We start from the raw sequence: 23,548 nt of genomic DNA on the forward strand, positions 1-23,548 counted from the left end.
CTAGTCCGAGGCCAATATTAGCCGAATTCATCTTTCTTTTTAATAGATTGCATATATAGATGTTTCATCCACACACGTCAGACTCTTTAAGAGTAGAGCTTCATGTCCAATTATACATGCGTCAGAAGGTAAATGCTGTTTCTCTTAGTGCTTACATGACTGTTTCGTATCCAAAATCGTACACTTAGAGATTTAAGGAAGGAAGGAAAAAAAAAAAAACTAGAGGACGCAGAGGGTGTTGCCAATTGTAGCAGCAATGAAATATTACTAACCCCTTTTTACATCAGCAAATTCAAGTCACAACCAGAGTGACTTCCCCACAAAGTCACCAGATACAAAAAAAAAATTGCGTTCACTTTAAATTAATCTTGAAACCGTGACTAGTTCCATCCCTTATTTTGTATATATAAACAGCAAGTTGCCAATTTGTACACAGGGCGATCAGGTTACTTTCAATATAAAAGTGTTGTTCATTTACATATTTAATCATTTGTGTAGTGCTACAAGTGTTCAACATTCTACATTAGGAACAGTCAAGTCTATTCGGTAATGGAAACTGCCTAACTAAGGCTACAATTCAATTGCCTCCATCTTGTTTTACAATAAAAGAATGAACACCAATCTGATGCAAGAAATGTGTTATAAGCTAGTACACTAAAACTGGTGAAGTAAAATGGAAATTGGCCCTCGTGAGTACTGTAAGATTTTAAATAGTCCCGCTTTCCCCGTGTTCATGGTCTTTCCCACAGAAAATAAAAATAAAGCTGCCTCCGCGACATCTCATCAGGCTTCAGATCTCCTCTTTGTATTGGAAGTTGAGCTCTATCTTCAAAGAGAAATGGGAAGAAAAAAAAAACAAAAAAAAAAAGAAACCCCTGTGTTTGCTGTCCCAGGGCCGAGTTAATGAGCCGCTCTCACACTCTCCAGATTCCGATGTCAGAGTTCAGAACAAGCTTCAGAGAACATGAACCGGTTCTGAAACCGCTACAGGAGGAACACAAGCTTTTTCACTACAATCAGTCACACGTTAGCAGGAAAAGAAAGCGACAGCTCAATTCATGCCTGGGGCTGGGCCACCAAAATTGAATGAACTTGGCACAACTGGAGCGTTGAATTTGTATCCTCCGTGTTTCTCAATCATTTTGGATTCTGAGGAGAGAAGAGGAAGTGGTAAGTATCGTAGGCCAACAATCTCCACACTGTAGACTGTCAGTGTCCCAGCAGTGTGCAGCACTACGGACTACGGCGGTTTCTGGGACCCTGGAACTGAACTGGCGGCAACATGCACATTATAACCACAAGCAACGCGACAAGCGGCCATTGTCTGCTATTTCTGACAATACATTATGCAGGTGAAACACTGAATACATCTCCTCCCACTTCACCTCCATCTTGCTCCCATACACAATCTTATATCAGACTTCTAAAACTCATCCTGCCTGTAAGTGGAGCGTTTATAATACCATCAGTTGAAGGCCCTGTTTCTGGATTTAAACTCCATTATGAACAGTAACATCTGTGCCCCCCACATAGCTAGTGGAGAAATTTACATATATGGTGCATCTACGTTCAAAATATTAGTTCCCCATTAGCAGCTATTTTCTTCCCAAGGTCGGCTGCAGTGTCTGTTAATTGCAATACTAACAGGAAGTAAGCTGTGCACAGGAGAAGAGCTCCTCCACAATCACAGCCTCAACTGTCAAGAGCAGCTTTTGAAACTTCTATTTTTCACAATTAGTAGGAATTATATATAAGCCAACTTGCATTTCAGGTGTAGAGCTCTAGTAAAGGCAGTAGTTTAGAAGATAATGACATATCTGTCAGTTGAGGGACACAAACACATACAGAATCAGAAATGGTTCTTAGAGATAATTTAATCATGAAGTGACTGCAGTAGAGGAATCACATGAAGCACCAACATCTACTATCCACATTCATAGCTCAGACCAAATGCATCACAAATTACAACTTTTTTTTTATAGACAAAGTTCATTCAGTTGGGTGATGTTAACAGATGCCAAATGCAGAGGAACATAACCAAACGTAGCAGCCATTGTTTATCCTTCATATACAGAACTAAGTGTCTCCATCCCATCATGTGCTGTGACATGTAGGTTCAAGGGAGACCCTTAGGTGGTTGGGACACATTCAGGCTACCTTATTGTCTAACATGTCATACAATGCTAACTTCCTCACGCACAAACTGAACCGTGTGTTTGTGTGTTGTCATACTGACAATGTTACAGCATTTACAAAGATCTTTACAGAAAAGCAGGACATTAACACATTCTTGTGATGTTACACTGTAGCGCGGATGATCCGTCATTACCATGAGCTGCCCGCCTCTGTTCTGCCAGCGTTGCGATGTCTTGTAACTGTTTCCCCTGCTCCTCACTTAGCCCCTGGGTGAGAGCTTGATACCAGGCCGGGTCCAGTCCTTGCAGCTCTAAAATAGAACACATTTACACGCTGATGAAGTCCATACAGAGCATTGTGTCCCACCGTCTCCCCCAAATGGGGTATTCACACATTCAGATCACAATTCAGTCCCCTACATTAATAGAACCCTCTATTAAACGGTTCATTGTACACTCATGCACTACGGCAGGTTTAGCAACCTGTATCAAGACGTGGAACTAAAAGTCCCAGCTGGCCTAGTCAATCTTGAAACTTCTGGTTCCACACTAACCACAGATTGTGGTTTACTAGAAGCAAAAAAAAACCAAAAAAAAAAAAAAAACCAAAGGCAGCGAGTATCAAGTCACCAAAGAAATCAGATTTATCAACCCCTCAACAGTGAAACTGGTCGGATTTTTTGCTAGAGGAGATTTTGTTTAAAGGGGTGACTTACTTTGAAATATAGCTTTAAATATCTGATATTCATCCACGGGGTTATCGTCATCATCAATAAGAGTTGTATAACCCTCTAGTGCCGTTTCCTCTGCATCGTCTTCCTCCCAGTCGTCGTCATCGCCGTCCTCTCCAGCTTGTTTTGCTAAAATCTCCAGGTATTCCTGACCATCTTCATCAATGTCATCCTCATCACTGCCCAGCTCTGCAACAGGAGAAAACAAGACGACCACCAGGTTAGGTCACTTTCTCCTAAGGGCACTAAAATTTTAAACAATAGGCAAAAAATTCTGCAGCGATGACGGATCCTTGTACATAACACTTGCAGTCGTATCTTCTACCAGGAGTATAAAAAAATGTCAGTTTCCGTCCCACATTGGCACTAATTTTTGCAGTGAAATATCTGAACAGGCAGAAACTACTTATGCCAGGCACATCTTATATGTTTGGGTTAAGCTTTACTTACCGGCTTCATCGTCCTCTTCTCCATCCTCATCATCGTCACTGTCGTTTTCTTGCTCTGCATGGCAGGCGTAAGCTCTCTTCAGACCATTGAATAAGAGGATGAAAGCTGGCAGGATTTGTGAGGAGATCTCATTCAATATCTGGGGTCTTTGTTCAAGTTCTATAAGAGCACAGAGACCCAGGACACAGATCTTCCTGTCGTGTAATCTGAGAAGAAAAGACAGCTCTCATCTAGTACCCCAGCTGTAAGGTCAGTCACTGATCACTTGCTATATTTTTTTATCATCAAAGAACAATGAGAAAGCAAAATACAATGCCTAACCTATAATAACCGAACGCTGAACCAGCAAGCTGACACTTACCCCAGAAAGCAGTCCACATCATTCAGCCACTGTTTGATAAAGTGGTTTGTGACGGGCTCAACGGTATTGGGGAAACGCAGGTTTTCCAGGGTGTTGAGAAGAAAGAGGGGACTGTAGTATAAAGCAGCTATAGCCACCTGCAGGCACATTGTTCTAAGCTCGCTTGTCTTCACCTCCCGAGTTAACCTCTCCAGAGCAGCCTCTACAAACAGCGGTATGCACTGTGAGACAGAAAGACAGAAGATATGACACGCTGGCTGGAAGACGCAGCCTCGGTGTACATCAGTGAAAGCGTTAGAAGCCTGGTGGTCACCGCCAGCCTCATACACCTACCACAAGGGTTGTATTACATCTCACCTGGTCAATGCCGCGTCCTTTACACTGTAAGATGACGACTTCTAGTAGTTTAGCTGCGTGACATTCTGCATCTTCCCCAGCCACTCCTGTCAGCACCTACAACGGAAGCCAAGTCTGAGTTATATAGCATTGCAAAAAGCCAAAAACCTGTGTGCCCCAGTCTGCCAGTTCTGTTATAGGACAAGTGCGAGTTGTGCCGGGCGTAAATACATGAATTGAACCATATGTCCAATGTGATTGCACAGGCCAAAAAAAAAGGGAAAAGGAGAGGGGAGCACCTAGAATGTGACCATTAAGCTACAAACTAGCTCAGAAAAGGATTTGGAGTTGCTTTAGTGAGTGTTTTGTTTTAGGGGATTGGTGCAGGGAACTGAGCAGTACCGTTAGCTCCTTGTCATACGATGTGCACGTCTCGTTAACCATTTGCAGCAATGCAGATCCCGTTACTCTGGCCACCTACCTTTTTACACATACTGTATATCATCTCCAGATACTTTGTGTCCGAGAGGAGAGTGTTTGTGTCCACGGTGACATAATTATGTAGAAGGGGCATCATATCTGCACAGCAGAGAAACAGACAAGTCAGTGTTTTCTGTAAGATCCCCGCTACCCACCCTTCAGGCCCTACGAAGTTAAACATTGAAGCAAAGTGTTCTCTAACCTGTGAAATAATCAAACCCGTCCTGCTGAAAGACCTCAAAGACCAGCGGTAAAAGCTGCCACATCTGAGGGGAGACCTGCTGGCAGGTCAGACTGTGCGCCAGGGAAAAGATCTCTTCATAGAACTCTACAAACACAAAGCTTGGGACGTCAATGGGAGACATAACTGGGCCCCACACAGCCATGAACACAACACTCCGCACCTACCTAGAACGTGCTGCTGCAGGACCGTTCCAATGACTTGCAGGCAGATTCCTTCCAGCTGCTGGGTAATCTGAGTAATACAAGAGACAGATGGGTCCAGTTACCGAGCTGCCAGTAATAAAATCATATGAAGCATGATCCATCAAACTGTAGTCACTGATAAATGGGGACGCAACCTGCAGACACTTAACTTCCCCCATAACTGGAGAATATGTTACTAAGCGGCTATTCACTGTTGGGAAACCAGATTGGGCATATCACATGACTGTGCAACACAAAGATATTTCAGCAGTACTAGGAAAAAGATCAGCAAAAATGAGGTGACCACAGATGAACAATCACTGATTGCTCCAAGCAAATCATCCCATCCCTCCCACAGGACTGCACTTTATAACCTTAATAGCGTCCATTTCAATGACTACTTATCAGAACTGTGCCGAGTCTCCACTGATACTTATATTTGTCTTGCTACATTCTAGTTATTTCGCAGCTGTGAAAGCATCACACAACCGATTCACGCATCAAAGATAATCAGCCCATCAAGCAAACCATCAGTTAATTTTAACTGGTTCATTTATCGATTTGTAAACGCTCTACTAAAAAACTTATATATTGCTTTATCTTTAAATTATCTGTCAGCAAAACATCTGCCTACCTCCTTGTGATCTTCCACAACGCTGAGCAAGGTGTCAATAGTATTGAGAATTCCCATCGCTGTCACAGCCTTATCGTCGCTGCCCTCCTCATCAGGACCCGTCTGAATTACTTGATTAAAAGTCATTGCCTGGAAATTGGGGAGGAAAAAACAGATCAAACATTAGCTTTAGGTAGAACATTGCAAGGAAAGTTATTACCAATCTTGTTGCCTCTAGTAATGAAAGGGTTAAAGATTTTAGATCCTCACTACAGACCATTTCAGACAGTGCTGGCCCCATAAATAAGAGTATACATTACAGTCTTAATAATACAGTTTCCTACATGTCCGAGAGTATGGAGGCTGGCCAGTGGTGGAAGCGTCCAGGAGACGTCACTAGACCAGTACTATGATCTCATGTTGATCTCTGGCCGCAGGATTTGTGTGAGTGGAGCAGTCAGCCAGCAAAACGCTAACAAACTGCTCTACTAAACACAGACTGACACTGTGCACACATCCCTGCAGCCACTGCTTTACCAGGCACAGACTGACACTGTTATACATGTTCTCTCATTTCAACATGTGACACATGCAACTTAGAAGTGTATGACCGGTTCCCTATGAAACAGGACTCAACACCAACAGATACGGACATAACCGGACACTCACCAGGTGCTGCGTCATTTCCACCGCAATGGGCGTGACTTCCTCGCTGTACTCGCAGATCATTTTCTGAATGACATTAGTCAGATCATCGTTCTCCGTCTCCCTGATGATGTGCAGAAGAGCCTGCATCACCGGCCTGATGAATGGGGCAATGTACTCCTTGGCTGTAACATAAACATCAGACTATAAACGCTTCCTATAGAAACTCACATTACTAAAATTGCAACCTGCCAAAACACAAAACTGAAGGAGAAAAGTGTCCAAGCCAAATCAACTAATTGTAATATAAAGTCAAATATATGTATCAATGTCATCAACTTTGAGCGGTCAGTGTTTGCTCCCATGTACACCTCATTGAATACTGGGCCTGTTATGGCTGACATACGTCTACTTGTGTGCAATACAGACAGGATTTGGGGATTGTTACTTTTAGATGAAAGCTACATTTAGTTCTATATTCTAAGAGCCATGAACGTTTTTTTTTACATAATACTAAATTATTTTTATTTAGCAAGTTCTGTTTCAATAATTTAGTAGTTACTGCACAACAGTCTTTATTAAACAACTATAAACTTTGCACAGAAACCAAACAAGAATTTAAAGCCGCTACATTTCGAAAAGTCAAGAATTCCTTACTCTACATTAACGTCAAATCAGAGCTCTCCTAGACGTTCATCATCATCTATTTATATAGGGACACTAATTCCGCAGCGCTGTACAGATAACTCACCCACACCAGTCCCTGCTCCATAGGAGCTTACAATCTAAATGCCCTAACTTACACACACACACACCAAGAGAGACTAAGGGCAATTTAATAGCAGCCAATTAACCTGCCAGTATGTTTTTGTAGTGTGGGAGGAAACCAGAGCACCCGGAGGAAGCCAACACAAACATGGGGAGAAAATACAAACTCCACACAGATAAGACCATGATTGGGAATCGAACTCATGACTCCAGTGCTGTGAGGCTAAACACTGAGCCACAGTGAGGAACAAAAGGTGACTGTAGGACTGCATGTGACCTTCCAAGCCCTTACCTACGGCCCCCAGCTCCTTCCTGCTTTACTGTCAGATTTGTTGGTTATAGCATGTATGCGGATTACAAATAGGTGAGTATTTCACTGACTGTATGTATGGTAAGTGGTGAAAGTATAGACCAAGTATATCCAGTAAGAAATTTTGTATCTTTCATTCAAACCAAGTGTCACTCTGTCTAACCCCAAGGTAAGTGTCCCCCAAAGGAGAAACAAATTTGAATTAATACATATAATGCAGATTACATAAACATTTGTATCACATGACAGGAAGCACCTTTCTCCTGGTTACTGATGAGAACTTGGAGAGCGATGGCGGCTTCCACCTTAACTGGCATCTCCCGGTCCTCGACGAGACACCGTCGGGTCAGCTCCAGAGCAGTCTGCAGGTTCTGGTCGTTCTTAAACTTCACTTCACAGAAATAGTGAAGAACCCAGCATGCCTGCAGTCAGTACGTAAGAACATAAATAGGACAGCACCGTAACACTGCCTTCCTGGCAGATAACACAAGTAATGTGCATTTAAGTGACGCTTGAACGGTTTTACAAATTTTTTAGGTTACAGAGAACGGTTTCTTTTTCTTTTTGTTTTTACTTTTGAAGTATGATTGTTGTCCCCCTTCAAAATGAAATGCCTTAGAAAAGCTTTGATCCACAATGAAACTGGTAATTATAAGCAGGCATCTTAATTTTGTCAAGTGTCACATAAAACTATTATATAGTACTCCCACTAACTCAGTGTACTGAAAACTAACGTTCATTAATCAGAAGTAGTTTGCTTTTATAGCATGTGTTTCCACCTTCCCTTTAATTCAAAGCATGGACATGTCCGAGAGTATGGAGGCTGGCCAGTGGTGGGTGCGTCCAGGAGACGTCACTAGACCAGTACTATGATCTCATGTTGATCTCTGGCCGCAGGATTTGTGTGAGTGGAGCAGTCAGCCAGCAAGACGCTAACAAACTGCTCTACTAAACACAGACTGACACTGTGCACACATCCCTGCAGCCACTGCGCACAGCTCTAGTAGACAGACTTACACTATGCACAGCCATCAGTTGTAATGTACGCTTACTCATCAATAACCATGAGAAAGTTGGAGAATGCCTTACCCTCGCTCTCATGTAGCCAAGCTCACTGCTGAAGAGGGGGAACACATGATTTTGCAGCATAAACTCCATCTGATCTTTGTAGATCTTTTTCTGTAAAAATAAATAAATTCGTAATTAGGTCAGTTACCATGTGGGATAACCAAAATCACATTGCATCACAAATACCTGGTAAGAAACCAGCTGTCCGTACTACACTAACCCTAGCACTGCCTGTGATAGACGCGTCTGTCCGACATTTGTCTTTATGGGCGATTGTGTGTCATCGACACTGTGGCCATGGATGAATATGAAGGGGGAAGCAATTTCAGAATGCTTTCCCCCCCCCCCCTTCAATTCAAGGGATTGGGGAACCGGTCCATTGAGCTCAACTTTTCATAAATTCCAATTGCATTGATCCAGAGGAAGGCGAAACAAAGCCCCCAGTGTGAGGGGAAACATTCCTTAGTGACTAAAGACGACACGGATACATTCCGTGGATGAGTTCCCCCATAATATCCCTTACTAATTACAGATAGCATTTCCTGTATAACAAGTATCCAGTACATACTTATACTGTAAGTCTCATCACCCCACAACTTCTCTGCCTTACACTGGTTTCATTTCTTTTTGTAAAAGGACGTTAAGAAAACACAATAATTGGTCCTCATGTTTTGTTATCCTGCTAACTAGATTTAACTGAGAGTTAATCCGCAATATTGGCAATTCTGTTACCCGTACCTTCAGTAAAATCTCTGCCAAGGACCCAATCATATGGAGGGCACCGTCTTTCTTGCGGGGATCTGCAGCCGGCTCAGTTAAAATCTGGTAACAGAATCCCATTGTCTTCTGCAAGACCTGAGACAGAAAGAGGGGTGTTAATAATGTAACAGCAGCATGGGGGATACAAACAGCACATTGATAAGATGAAATAAATTTAACACTCAACAAGCTTTAGGGTTTTCCAGGACAGAACATTTAACATAATTTGGTAGTGGAACACAATATATATGATTAAGTATGGGGGAGATAATGGGGGCATCCTCTAAATTGTAAGGGTATTACAATTCATGAAGTTGTCCCATTGCTTGTGTACAATCCAAAAAAACAAGAGGTGGAGCTGGTGCTACAGAGGTGTTATAGTGAAGACTGTGGTCCTAGCGTCTGTGCCCGGGCACCAAGAGCATAGAGTGTAACCCATAATCAGACCGCCACCACCCTCCCCTGCAGAGGAGGCCATGTGTTTATAATACCCCTATGATATGACTGATTTGTACCGTGCTCCCTGCAGACATTATACATGGATGGGGAATGTACAATAGGATAATTCAGAGGGGAAGTCACTAGTCAATGAGTAAGAAAACGTTAATGGAGATGAACCTCTTTTCGTTTACTGCAGGACGTGAAGAGCAGAGTCTGGGCCGCAGTGGTCGGGGAGATGAAGTCTTCAAACACATCTGAAAGAGGAATGGTGTATTAGACAACACGGAAAACATCTTGTACATATCAACCTTACATACCGAACTACACGTCGGGGAAGCGGGAGCAGAGTGAGTTACAGCTAATATGTAATTATTATACTGTACATACTGCAGATAGAGGGTTGTTCTATGTTCTAATTTCACTGTATAATTCTAACCTCTATCTCCCCTGTCCCCCAACTTCGCTGCCTCAGTGTCATCCTCGACTCCTCTCTCCCCTTTGGCCCCCACATTCTCTCTTGCTGAATCCTGCCGCTTCCAGCTGCGCAACATCGCTCGCATCCGGCCCTTCCTCTCCCAAGATGCCACCAAATGTCTTATTCACTCTCTGATCATCTCCCGCTTGGACTACTGCAACCTCCTCCTTACTGGCCTCCCCCACTCATCTCGCTCCCCTTCGATCTGTACTTAACGCAGCCGCTAGGCTTATTTTCCTTTCTCGCCGCTCCTCTTCTGTCTCCCCCCTCTACCAATCCCTTCACTGGCTCCCCTTCCCCTACAGAATCCTGTTCAAGCTCCTCACTCTTACATACAAGGCCCTCGCCAACTCCACTGCACCCTACATCTCCACCCTCCTCTATTCATGCTCCATCCCGCCCTCTCCGTTCTGCCAATGACCGTCGCCTCTCTTCCCCCCTGATCACCTCCTCCCACGCACGTATCCAAGACTTCGCCCGTGCTGCCCCCCTCCACTGGAACAAGCTCCCTCCCCTCCATCAGAATTTTCCCTAATCTGTCCAGTTTCAAACGGGCTTTAAAAACTCATTTTTCTTAAAGCCTTCCAGTCTCACACTTAACTTCCTACCTTTTCTTCTGCCTCTTCCTCCCCCCTTATCCTTAGTTCCTCCATCTCTCCCCCGTGTCTCTGTCTGTCTACCCCACCCCTTAGATTGTACGCTCCTTTGAGCAGGGTATTCTCTCCTCCTGTCTTCACCACTGTTAACTCTGCTCTCCAGCTACTTAGCCCTCCTCCTTGAGGACCCTCTTTCCCGCGTCCCCTCTCGCTCCCTCCTCTCCCCTCTAGGGGTATCCCTGTCATCCGTGCCTTCCCTCTTGGACTCAGTCGTTGGCGGACCTTCCCCTCTCCCCTCCTCCGCCCCTCTAGCGGTGCTTTGAGCTCACTGAGTTACTGTGATTATTGTTTACTGTACTGTGCTGTCTCACCTCGTATTGTAATCTCGTTTGTCCCTGTACGGCGCTACGGACACCTAGTGGCGCCCTATAAATAAAAATTAATAATAATAATAATAATTTGCTGCTAGTGGACCAATGACGTGGAACCACTGTTCTTACACACCACCTTCCTCTGAAAGGCCAAGGGAGAACACTTCCCCTCACAGTCAGGGCCGGATTAACTCTAGGGCTAACTGGGCTACAGTCCAGGGGCCTCGGGCATCCAGGGGGCCCTTGAAGTTGCTCAGCAGCATTATTGATCGGTCAGGAGCGGGGGCGCCCGCGGCCCGATCAATGCTGCTGAGCACTTTCACTGTGGTCCTTCCGCGGCGCGCTGTAGTCTCCTTACTGAGATCTCGTGAGTATCACTCTCACGAGATCTCCTCAGTAAAGAGCGTACAGCGAGCCGGGAAAGGACTGCAATGCCAGGAAGAGGTAAGTGCCTTGGGGGCAGCTAGACTCACGGTACATGTTCGGTACACCACTAGATAGTGTATCTAACCAGATACTTTCATTTGCAGAAATGACACTATGGGCCTATATATTAAGGGGTCCATACCGAATTTCATACGGATGTATTCATACGGATCCTCCTGCCAAAGCTCTTCATCCGAATCCGTGTAACACATGAGTGGGAAAATGACATCCTGAATTATGCCCTGAGATTACAGAAGAGTAAATGCCCGTCAATTAGTGGCCAGAACTCTATCAAGAGCCAGTTTATACTTTATTCAACAATGTAGAAAAGAAAATTGGACGGCATTTAAAGAAACACTTCTGGTACAACAATGTTCATCTCACCGCCAGCGACACTCCCACAAATGGCTCATTGCTCACCTATAATGGCAGCATACAAGTTGGATGTCACACTCACCTGGATGTGGGGCTTTAAGCTCTTCCAGGTAATGGCATGGGACACTCCTTGGTTGAGATAGTTGAGTGTTTGCTGCAGAACGCGAGGAGCCATGTACTGCTTCTCTTTATACTGGTACAGAACTTTCAGCAGGACCTGCACAAAGAACGTACATCATAATGCATCAGTGATCACCTGGGACATGGAGATAGATAATTAACGTGCTCTATACATTGGACTTAAAGTACATATATGGGTGCTAACAGACTGTTCAAACTATACATAACCTGTAATAAGAGTGCTGGATTATTGTTCACTTCGGTTTTTCAAAGACTCTGCATATTTACAATCAAGATGTCCGAGAGTATGGAGGCTGGCCAGTGGTGGGAGCGTCCAGGAGACGTCACTAGACCAGTACTATGATCTCATGTTGATCTCTGGCCGCAGGATTTGTGTGAGTGGAGCAGTCAGCCAGCAAGACGCTAACAAACTGCTCTACTAGACACAGACTGACACTGTGCACACATCCCTGCAGCCACTGCTTTACCAGGCACAGACTGACACTGTGCACACATCCCTGCAGCCACTGCTTTACCAGGCACAGACTGACACTGTGCACACATCCCTGCAGCCACTGCTTTACCTGGCACAGACTGAAACTGTGCATACATCCCTGCAGCCACTGCTTTACCAGGCACAGACTGACACTGTGCACACATCCCTGCAGCCACTGCTCTACCAGGCACAGACTGACACTGTGCACACATCCCTGCAGCCACTGCTTTACCAGGCACAGACTGACACTGTGCACACTTCCCTGCAGCCACTGCTCTACCAGACATTATGCACATAGCACTATACAGCAACCATGTCATTACATTTATACAACAAACGTACAAGACACTTCAAGTTATTTCTCTTAAGCCAAATACTGATATGAGCTATACCAAGATAACATTTTGGGTCAGGGCTTAGAAATAAGGTTTCATTTAAGTTGGACACTTACTTGTTGAACACCAACAGCAAAAGCTTTCAAGAAAACTTCTGCAAACTCATTGTACTCCTTGGAGACGTTCCCTGGACTTCCATACCTAGAGCCCAACGAGGAGAGAGGAGGATGTTACAATACAGAACCAATTTGCAACGTTTAATAATCAAACCCATTTTACAACAATTTTCTAGCACAACTGTCCCTAGAAGGACTTTATTAGCTCAGTTATGCTTCAAGTTCAGTTTAATTCTTAACAGAACTTTCATGTAGTTTGTTGCATGGGAGCCGTAGAAACATTAACAGTGAGAAGCTGCAGATATACAACTCTCTAATACTCACCCCGGGGGCCCAGCTCACCCACCACACTTCCCTGTCCCTCCCACACACAACTACACAATTAGAGGTTATCGAAGTACTTCCATACATATACAATTAACTGCTATTAAGTTGTAAAAATGTTTTAAATTATTTAGCTAAGTGACCCTTTAACTAGCAATGTCCTCTAAAAACTGGAGCTTCCCAACTTAATCTGTCATTATCATTCCTGACCAATCTTCTGCTGTGTCTGAAGCGTACCCCAATCCTCCACACTCACCTCTCAAACAGCCTGGCCAGTATGTGCAGAGCCCACTTCTTACACTTCCACCACGGCAGCTCTGGCCGGTCATCCTCATCTACCTGGAGGGTCTCCTATCAGAGAACAAACAAGATGAACAGGAAGGACTGAGCCACTGACAATGTTGTACAGAGAGAACAAACTGTCTCCGTTTACCCTTACGCACTTATAGCTACGCCCAGCTCAAGGTGAACGGAGCCACATAGGAATTAACAATATTTCTACCAAGACGCCAGTCTCCGCCCAAAGTTTACAGAAAGCGATGACTGACCATAGATAGTGGTGATTGCAGGGGGTACATTGCGGTGTTTTATACAGTGCATAAGTACGAGTGTAGGACCCATCTCATGCCAAGCACATAAACACGTATTAGCTAGACGTACAAGCAACACATTCATACAGTACTAGATTTACACAACTGCAGGACAGCACTAAGCCATGTTCTTATTGTGTATTCTTATTTTAACAAAATAGACATGAAACATTGGGGGAGATACTCACTGCAGGCACATCCCGATCCACAACGGTCTTCAGGATCTCGATCCATTCAGCCAGATTAGGCTGATTAATAAGCTCCAGAGGCAACGTATACTGCAAATCAAGGAAGAGCGTTTAGTCACAATAAGTCTCAGACTTACCATGTTGCACAGTTCTATCTATTGGCCTCAGCACAGAGCGGATGTGTCAGTCACCTGCACAAGTGCGTAGAAGATCTTGAAGATCTGTTTCTGGATGAGGACAGACTGCTCGGAGGGCTCAGGAAGTAGACGGATAAAACGCTCCCTCAGCATGGGCAGAAAGTGCTGCATGGCTGCTATCAGGGGACTCCGCTCCTCTGGTTTCTTATACCTGGAGTAAAACCACAGCACATACACCATGTAACAACTCACGCAGGGATATATACCTACCAACAAGTAGATAAGCAGTTTATCTTTCTCTGCTACTTCATTTAATGGCCCCATCCTTCTGCCTGACCCAATCATGAATGATAACCACACACCACGAGCGCAGCCTTTACATTGTCAGCTGTCCCAGAACGCAACGCAGCCTATCTTTGCACAAGGATCCCGTTACATTCCTGGTCTCCAATACGCAAGTGTCAGGGATAACGCCAACCATTGTCTCAATAGTGGTTGAAATCAGGGGGTTGTACTCCCTAGCCAGCCATTTATATTCCAATAACCTAAACTGTGGTTGATGCAAAAAGGGACCATCAGCTACTAATGCAGTGGACGAACCAATGGATGAAGTCCAGGAAGCAGCTAAAGTTACAACTGTATACTAACTCCTGGACATTCAGATAACAGTGCACCCCATTGGGACAAGATCTGCTCCATGGTAAAGTCTAGATGTGGCCTCATCTATTCATACAGGTGCTACAAGTTATTCTTATTCTCCGATACATTCCAGCCCGCAGTACTGAGTGTCAGTGCATCTTAGCTTGGAGCCGACTAGTACACGGCTTATTGTTTCCCATTTAGGTGAATCGTTTCTGAGGCTGGAAACTAAGCAGATGGCTGTTTCGCACATTAAGATGCCGTCTAAAGACTAAGGCATGAAGCCCACACTATGGAGAGCACAGGCTTTGCAGCACTTACTCATAGTTTTTCACCAGCTGGTAAAGACACAGCAGGATCCCCAGCCAGCAGGCGCTGTTATCCGACTGCAGATAAAACCCAATCTTCTCCACAACTGCAGTCCAGCGGTTCGGGTAATCGTGCTTAATAATGTGGTGGATACAGGTGGTCAGCTGGACCCTGGGATGAAGAATGAGAGGAAGTGATACAGCAGAATAAAACAAGCGTTTCTGCCTCCAGCTCACAGAGACGTGTGTGGAGCAATAAATATAACCCTTGCTACAAAAATACTGCAACAAATCAGACCGTACCCTAGAAACACTAAGTTTTATGCTTAGCTTTTCATAATATATACAGCAACCAGGTCACCTCTAGTATAAGATTAGCTAGAGGAGTGATGTGACTGCCCAGGTTACAACCAACTGCTGTTAACATATTAACTGTTATATGTAGCTTTAAGATCACTGCACTGTGCAGATATTGCTCAGACTCTGAAATGCTCCTCCGTATGTCTTAATATGAGCAGCTGAAATGAAATCAGCACAGGAAAAAAAAAACACCATCCCAAACAATTATTTATATTAGGGAATTTAGACTAAGCTCCAATGGAGCAGGGACTGATGTGAGCGAGTTCTCTGTACAGTGCTGCGGAATTAGTGGCGCTATATAAATAAATGGTGACGATTGTGATCTCAGGACATTACACTGCAGATCTGTGTGTCGTTACTCTGTGAGATGTAAGACGATGTTTGGCTCATGGACCTGGCAGACACTACAGCCGGAGGACGAACGACGGCTCACTCACCGAATCAGTTCTGGGGACTGAATAATGGCCTCTACAATGTTCTCTCGTATACAATGACGATCCTCCTCAGGGATAGTGTGAGTGGGCACTTCACCCGGGGTTACTTCACGGTCCGGCCAATACTGAGTGATCATATTCTTTAAATAAATAACACCTGCACAGGGAGCATAGTAAATGTGTATTAGTCTCACTACCACAAACTCAGCATGGTTTATATACTAAATACACAGAATACACCTGGCTATAATGGCGCCAATTCTACCATTTCAAATGACAAATACCAATGTTAAAGATACAATTAAAGTATCACAGCCAGCACTACAGTGGAACTACATATAAACGTCATTTAAAAGAAAACGTTGCAATACAATGGAAGCTGTAAAGAAGTGCATTGGACTGTAGAAAGTTGTTTGCTAACCGCAGGCTGTGTTGTAAAAGTTCAGACAATACATGTTAAATCCATGTTAGTCCAATCTTAAAGCAATCTGTGTAACTACGGTAAGAACACGTGACTGGTCTGGAAATTAAGTTGTTGGCAGCAAAGACAGGTAAACACACGGGCACACACGCATACTTGCCTGCTTGTCTTACAGGTAGATCCAGTTGCTCAGACATTGTAATCTGCAGCAAGGTTGACACGAAGTTCACAGACTTATGGGACTGGAAGACAAAAAGGTGAATCAGTGAAAAAGAAACCACACAATGTAAGGCAACATTGCAGCCAACTGGGTGCGATCATAGATGCCAATGGACAGTGGAGGGTGAGGGATTGTGCTCACTTCACCAAACTATCCCATAAGAGATCACCGCGCAGCCACCATACGCGATCACCATGCAGCCACCACAGTCTGCCACCGTGACGAGATCACCGCCACCATACAGTCTACCACCGTGACGCGATCACCGCCACCATACAGTCTGCCACCGTGACGCGATCACCATGCAGCCACCATAGTCTGCCACCGTGACGTGATGACCGCGTAGCCACCATACAGTCTGCCATCGTGACGCAATGACCGCGCAGCCACCATACAGTCTGCCACCATGACGCGATCACCATGCAGCCACCATAGTCTGCCACCGTGACGTGATGACCGCGTAGCCACCATACAGTCTGCCATCGTGACGCAATGACCGCGCAGCCACCATACAGTCTGCCACCATGACGCGATCACCATGCAGCCACCATAGTCTGCCACCGTGACGAGATCACCGCCACCAGTCTGCCACCGTGACGCGATGACCGCCACCATAGTCTGCCACCGTGACGAGATCACCGCGTAGCCACCATACAGTCTGCCACTGTGACGAGATCACCGCCACCAGTCTGCCACCGTGACGCGATGACCGCCACCATAGTCTGCCACCATGATGAGATCACCGCGTAGCCACCATACAGTCTGCCACCGTGACGAGATCACCGCCACCAGTCTGCCACCGTGACGCGATGACCGCCACCATAGTCTGCCACCGTGACGAGATCACCGCGTAGCCACCATACAGTCTGCCACCGTGACGAGATCACCGCCACCAGTCTGCCACCGTGACGCGATGACCGCGTAGCCACCATACAGTCTGCCACCGTGACGAGATCACCGCCACCAGTCTGCCACCGTGAAATCATAAGCTGTGTACAATGACATTTCTGTACAACACCTTAGTGGGAAAATAACTTACACCTAAATATAGCCCAGAATCCCGCTCAGCTGAACCCTCGGTCATATTTTTATAAAAAGGGACAGAAATAAAGATTTGGGCCTAACTTGATACAATAAGTGTCACAGATGGGGATCCTGCAGGTCAGTGCCAAGTATTCACCTGCTCAAAATGTCATTCAATAGTCTATAGAGCTTTCAGGGAAGGTGGGAACCATAATAAACTTGTAAGGGCCACATCTGACCCAAAGAACACTCCTGCTGATTAGAGAAGAGCTGGTCGTACAGTCAGTAATGTTCATCTAAAGCTGGGCGATTCTACTGTTCACAACAAGTGAACAAGCAAGTTTTCTACCCATTATAACTGCACATGTACATCTACAGTGTCCCTAGCCCAGCATTATACTACGCTCTATGTGAATAAAAACAGCAGCTATATTGCAGGGGAATATTTGATCTTATCTTCTGTTATAGTACACAAGGTCTGAGATGGGTACAACCTGTGGCCCAGGAGACACATTTTATAGTGAACAGGCTCATACACTGACACTTGCTGTCCCATGGTTAAATAGCTGTATAAAGTGGACTGATCCTGGACCCTTTAGTAAACATTCCTTCACAGCACAGTGAGATATTCCCAGCAGAGATCCCCACCTTTTAGAGGCATGAAAGGTTACACAATGATTGCTTAAACAGGAACAAAGCTCCTAATTGGGAAGGGGATTTTTTAGCCATTAGGTAAGTCTGCTGCAGGGGCACAGGAGGTCAGTCTAGCTCTCCACACGCTGAGTCATCATCCCAGGGCAGCGGATGTCCCAGCCGGCAGTGCTAACAGCTCAGCCTGTACCTCACATGCAATCTGTCTGACTGTTCTCGGTCAATATGAACATCGGTCCTATACTCATTCCGCATCTACAGCACATCCCCTGGGTACAGCTCCGATCTACACTAAGTTTAAGATGTGCTCTCCACACGTTGCCATCCAGATTTCATCAGCGTTACAGGATTAAAAAAAAAAAAAAAAGGAGTATTAGCCGGGGGTAACCGCTTAAGTGCAGACCTCAATTGTTAATTGTAATGCGTCACAGTCCTGTAAACCAAGTAATCAACTTATTTTCAGCATCACATTGAATTTTGCTTAGACAGCAGAAATCTGCAGACTATGGCTACGCAGGCATTCAATTTTATAATGAAATAATATAATTTACACATCTCCCATAGCTTGTAAGCCAGACTATAAATACAATGGGAACAGGCAGCAGATTAACAGCTAAATCAGAGTAAAGAGGAATGTGATCTGAAGGTCCAGAGATACAGCAGTCTAGCGAGGTGATTAACGGCCGACACTGCACCCTCTAAAAGCTTGTTTCTATGACAGATTCTTAAAAGGACAAGCGCGTGGATCTGACCGCAGGGCATTCAATTATTGCCTTTTATTCTGGTAGCTTGTCAAGGACAGAGCCACCCGCAGAGAGCGTCCTCTCGGATATGGAATCAATTGTGCAGATACGCGGTGTCCTTAGCACAGTACCCTGACAGGAAAGCAAATCATCCAAAAATTAACAATACCATTGAAAGATAGGGAGCCCACTAAACAGACAGAGCGAGACGCTGTAATAGAAACGGTTTACAGGAATGTCTATACACACAGTGATTATCAACACAAGAGAGGGAAGATTGTGGTCAGTGGGAACTTTCACCACCCACATTATAGCTGTGCCATCACCCACTCAATGTTAGACTGCCCTGCTCCCCCACACACTTAGAGGGAAGAGGTCACCAAAGGGCATTTAAAATAGACCGCAAAGGAGTCTGGGATATAACGTATTTGGCATCACACTGATGGAGGAATGGCACGGATGGAAGAATGGCTGTGAAGTGGCAGGGTTTATAGTCAGTGACACAAGAGGAGAACAGCTCCACTTGTCCTGCAGTGTCTGATAACAGAGTCCTTACTGGACATGTTTACATATGTAATCTTCAGACTTGAAATTAATGCCAGTTATTCTGCACGCCAGAGAGCCGAAGCGCAACAATCTTCAACATGAACAGAACATCATTAGCCATTCCTTATATAAGGACTGGTCAATTCTTCAGGTCCAGATTAACAGTAGTAATTAAGAGGTTGTTTAATTTTGATGTTTGTCCACCATCTATCTCCAGTCATACCGCTGCTTTTCACATACATACAAGACCGGAGCTGAAACTCTGCTAGTCACACATACATGACTTCTTCCCAACAGTCGCCATGCAGGCTGCAACTAAACTCTGGAAATTGAAGGGTTATCACACAACTAAACAAAGCTTCACTTTTATCCCTTGCTGCAGGTCATGATACAATGAGGTATTACGCCTCGCGGACGCTACTATGAATCCAGCGAGGCATCCCCCGGTAACTGTCAAAATCTAGCGCATGTAAGTGCATATAGACGTTACTCGCTGGTAGTATTGAATATATAAGACACCAATAGTATCTCATACAAATCGAAAAACATGGACAGAGTGATCTGGTATCAGCACAATTAGTGTTTAGAAATTTCTCTAGTGTTGGATGCACCAATGACTTGAACAACCCAGGATGAGCAAAAAGAACAGATTCTCTGCCCAGACCCAAATCTCAGTGACAGTAGCTTTAAAGAGGACATCAATAAAGCATGAATGCCAATTTAAGTATACATTATATAGAATGTGCTGAATGCAGAGGAAAGTGACAGCCTGACTAATCATTTGACATGCTCTGTAGTTATCTACGCGCTGGCGGTGCATGATCAGCAGTCGGACGGATGTTGGAGAACAGAGCAGATTAATTCGGCCATTACCCTGCACAACGCTTCAACACTAGAAAGTTTTATACTAACCTTATAGGAACAAGAAACAACAAGGTCATTTGCACACTGCTTTGTGTCTAGAAAATAAGTAGACTATGCCAATGACAATACGGATGGCTCACAATGTCTGACTATACTGATCTGTACATTATAGCACAGTTACATTAGATCACAATGCAATAGAGAAAGAGCTAATACAACTGGGTACACACTACAGGTTTTGGACCCAATTATCGTGCTAATCACACGATTAACGACTTAGGTTGAATATCACATTAGTGTGTACACTGTGTACGCACTCATGACCAGCAGCGCAGGCAGATATCTATACAATCTTCTCAGCAGATGGTTATTATGACAGATCTGAAGGTAAACCATGTAAAATCACGTATGTGTGTACGCATGAATTGGCTGCTGATTAGAACTTCGAGCCATTAAGTAAAATCCTTAATGATACCACATCAGGAGAAATTCTGTAGTGTATATCCAGCTTAAGCTATGGTGGTATATATAGATGTTTCAATCCTATAGAATCAGAACATATACTTTATTAATGTTTCAGGACATAATACAGAGCTGTCCAGCTGGAAGACAGAAGCAGTCTTCCAATGTATTTGTATATCCCCTATCTGACAAGCTCAAGAACATATATTTCTTTTATTAGTTATATATTCGGCAGACTGACTCCTACGTATAACAAATGTAGCTATGGTCATAACCAGACAGCTCTGGCTCACTACAATCATGCAGAATAGTCACTGCACCAAACTAAGTAAAGAGGCAGAACTTTCAGACAGTTGTTTAATTAATGGAAAAGATGACAACACGATTCCTCTGTAAGGCATTAGAAAAGCTGTGCACACTCCTAAATTGCGGAACATTACTTTGCTATTTAATAAAGTTTGTATTAAATGTAAACTTCCAAACAGAGACAAGAGTGCAAGCCTTAAAATGTGAGGTCACAACTAGTTTAATTATAAATAATTCCAAAAAAGGTTTTACATTTAGTGTCTGTGGCTATTTTATAACCTAGATCTGTGCAAAGAACATTAAACCCCAAAAAGTTGCATTAGGGGGTAACAAACCGATTGATGAGTTTCTTCTAACCACAAGTTCAATTACATATTTCTCTATGCTGAAATGTTGTGATACAACAGACGTTCACTATCCGCAGTTACAAGAATTGAAAGCAACTATTTTATGTACTTCATACATATAGAAACTGTTACAACTAATTTGCCAGCATTTTACATCCAAGACCATGCTCCTTCTAGTTTAACGCAGCTCTCAGGCAAATTCAGGAAACCAATAACAACAAAATAAAATCTTAAGGCAAAAATGGGTGGGGGACAAAAACTACTGCACAGGGTCTGCGTCCCCGTCACATCAACTGGTATAACAAACAAGAAAAAAATGCAGTAGTAATCTACTGCATTTTTTTTCTTGTTTGTTAAATTCAGGAAACCAACTCAAAGACGACGTCTGAGCGCTTTAGAAGCATTCCAGAGGCCACATGAACGTTATTACCATGAGGCCGGCTTCACATACAGCTGTTATATGATCACATTGAGTCATCTGCCTGGGTATCTTAGGCAGGAAATGACTAAGGAGGAAGAGGATAAGATGAGGAGAGTTATGACCCAGCAACATACTCGGAGCCTGCTCACAGACTGACTGGCCTGGAAGGAATGTAGATTACAGAAGTGAAAATTGGAAGCTTAAAAAGAAAGTAAGCTGCCCGTTCTGTTCTAGCTTTGTCAAAGATGCAGCTTCATTTAGTGGACACCAGAAAACGGAAACAGCTCCGAGACATACTAGTCATCATATGTCACATTGCCCCTCTACGGATTACTAGCGGCTAAAGGCAGCACGGATATGGCTGTAGTTACAACACCCAGTTGTGTTTTCAGTGTAACTGAATTATAATTTTCCAGAATAGTAAAGAAATGTTAAATATAAATGTTTATCATCAGTTCTATAAATGCAAACTTTCTATTTACCAACATGTTATGCTAATAAAAGGAAGGTAACAGAGAACACATGCATTCTGATTGTGTTAAACCAGAAATACAGTCTACCAATGGCAGTTTGTGGAGATAACGGACAAGCTATCACAAACGCTACTTTCTGCTTTCAACAAGTATACTTAAGTAAGTTTATAGTGTCTGTGTGTGTCTATATTAGGGAATTTAGACTGCAAGCTCCAATGGGGGCAGGGACTGATGTGAGTGAGTTCTCTGTACAGCGCTGCGGAATCAGTGGCGCTATATAAATAAATGATGATGATAGTGTTGTAGTGACCGCAACATAATAAAGGCAAACTCCCAGTGTGAGAAATCAGCCAACTAACAGGGTAACATGCCATTTAGTCACCAGAAATGACCCCACACAGCTCATGTAACAGAAATAATTGTGTTCATTTGCAGGGAAGGGGTCTGTGCACATCACAACTTCTGTATTCTGGGGCTCTGACACATATGTACAAAGAAAAAAAAAACCAAATGAATCAGGATGTAAGAATTATATGTATCACCACATGTGGCAGTAACATGTACTAATAATTCACAGTAACAATGAGCACAATTTTTAATCAAGGATCCCAAAAGTCCAAAAGCCCCGCCCCCAGGGGCCCCAAGGGTCGCCGGGGCCCCTGCACCTATAGCTGGCAGTACCCGATATATTACATATGTGACATTCCCAGGACCCAGCTGCTGTGACGGCTGCTATTTGACATCTCTCTGCCCCGAAGTCACACAGCACATACTACGCACACACACATGTACAGGACATGTTATGACGGACACATGAGGACATGTGATGGAGCGCGAGCTCACATACATGTAACCATGTTCTCAATGACAGGCAGAGAACACGGCCCAGCGCGAGTGACCATACATAACACATGCGTGTGACACACAGAGCACATGGCCTGGCCGGGCCGGGGATGTGACAGGCCGGGGGCCCCCCCATGTGTCAGGGGCCCCAGCTCTCACCTCGTTGAGCTGTCTCTCGGCCTCCTCCCGCAGGGCCGGGTCCATGGTGCCCCGCAGGGCCTCGATCAGTACGCTGGGGTCCATGGTGGCGGAGAGGCGGAGGTTCCCGGTCACTGTCCTGGGCTAGAGACGAGCTGCGCACATGGAGCCGCCACACAGCCCAGCGCCCGGCGCGAAAGGAAGGAGAGCGCCAAGGCCCCGGATAGATCCGTCCCCTCGCCGTCACCGAACGTCACTTCCGGCCGCCGCGCTGCAT

At 44.5% G+C, this 23,548-nt stretch overlaps 1 protein-coding gene and 3 non-coding genes across 4 annotated transcripts; all 4 read right to left on the reverse strand.

Moving 5' to 3' along the window:
- Positions 1-17: 17 nt before the first annotated feature.
- On the reverse strand, positions 18-23,509 carry IPO7 (importin 7). The gene is made up of 25 exons (XM_075188514.1): positions 23,293-23,509; positions 16,395-16,476; positions 15,817-15,970; positions 15,033-15,191; positions 14,127-14,283; positions 13,936-14,025; positions 13,414-13,508; positions 12,834-12,918; positions 11,849-11,983; positions 11,534-11,633; positions 9,701-9,777; positions 9,062-9,178; positions 8,345-8,434; positions 7,512-7,677; positions 6,202-6,362; positions 5,554-5,682; positions 4,902-4,968; positions 4,696-4,821; positions 4,495-4,592; positions 4,035-4,130; positions 3,678-3,898; positions 3,317-3,522; positions 2,852-3,055; positions 2,330-2,446; positions 18-1,149 (listed from the first exon to the last, which is right to left on the reverse strand). Exons 1-25 carry the CDS (start codon positions 23,374-23,376, stop codon positions 1,052-1,054), a joined length of 3,114 nt encoding a protein of 1,037 aa, XP_075044615.1. The 5' UTR covers positions 23,377-23,509; the 3' UTR covers positions 18-1,051.
- Positions 5,875-6,055, reverse strand: LOC142104709 (small nucleolar RNA SNORA23). The gene has a single exon (XR_012679652.1). It is a non-coding gene; the product is annotated as a small nucleolar RNA SNORA23 (small nucleolar RNA).
- LOC142104711 (small nucleolar RNA SNORA23) lies at positions 8,058-8,238 on the reverse strand. Its single transcript, XR_012679654.1, has one exon. It is a non-coding gene; the product is annotated as a small nucleolar RNA SNORA23 (small nucleolar RNA).
- On the reverse strand, positions 12,180-12,360 carry LOC142104710 (small nucleolar RNA SNORA23). Its single transcript, XR_012679653.1, has one exon. It is a non-coding gene; the product is annotated as a small nucleolar RNA SNORA23 (small nucleolar RNA).
- Positions 23,510-23,548: the final 39 nt, after the last annotated feature.

This window comes from Mixophyes fleayi, chromosome 10 (genome assembly GCF_038048845.1).
Source record: "Mixophyes fleayi isolate aMixFle1 chromosome 10, aMixFle1.hap1, whole genome shotgun sequence".
Classification (NCBI taxonomy): Eukaryota; Metazoa; Chordata; class Amphibia; order Anura; family Limnodynastidae; genus Mixophyes; species Mixophyes fleayi.

What these genes read in the sequence shown, in the direction of transcription:
- IPO7 (XM_075188514.1), bottom strand. Translation starts at nt 23,376, where the DNA reads ATGGACCCCAGCGTACTGATCGAGGCCCTGCGGGGCACCATGGACCCG. An exon ending in TTGCTGTTGGTGTTCAACAA is followed by an intron (nt 11,984 to 12,833) that starts GTAAGTGTCCAA and finishes TTCTTTGTGCAG; the next exon opens with GTCCTGCTGAAAGTTCTGTA. An exon ending in TTGGCTACATGAGAGCGAGG is followed by an intron (nt 7,678 to 8,344) that starts GTAAGGCATTCT and finishes TACTGACTGCAG; the next exon opens with GCATGCTGGGTTCTTCACTA.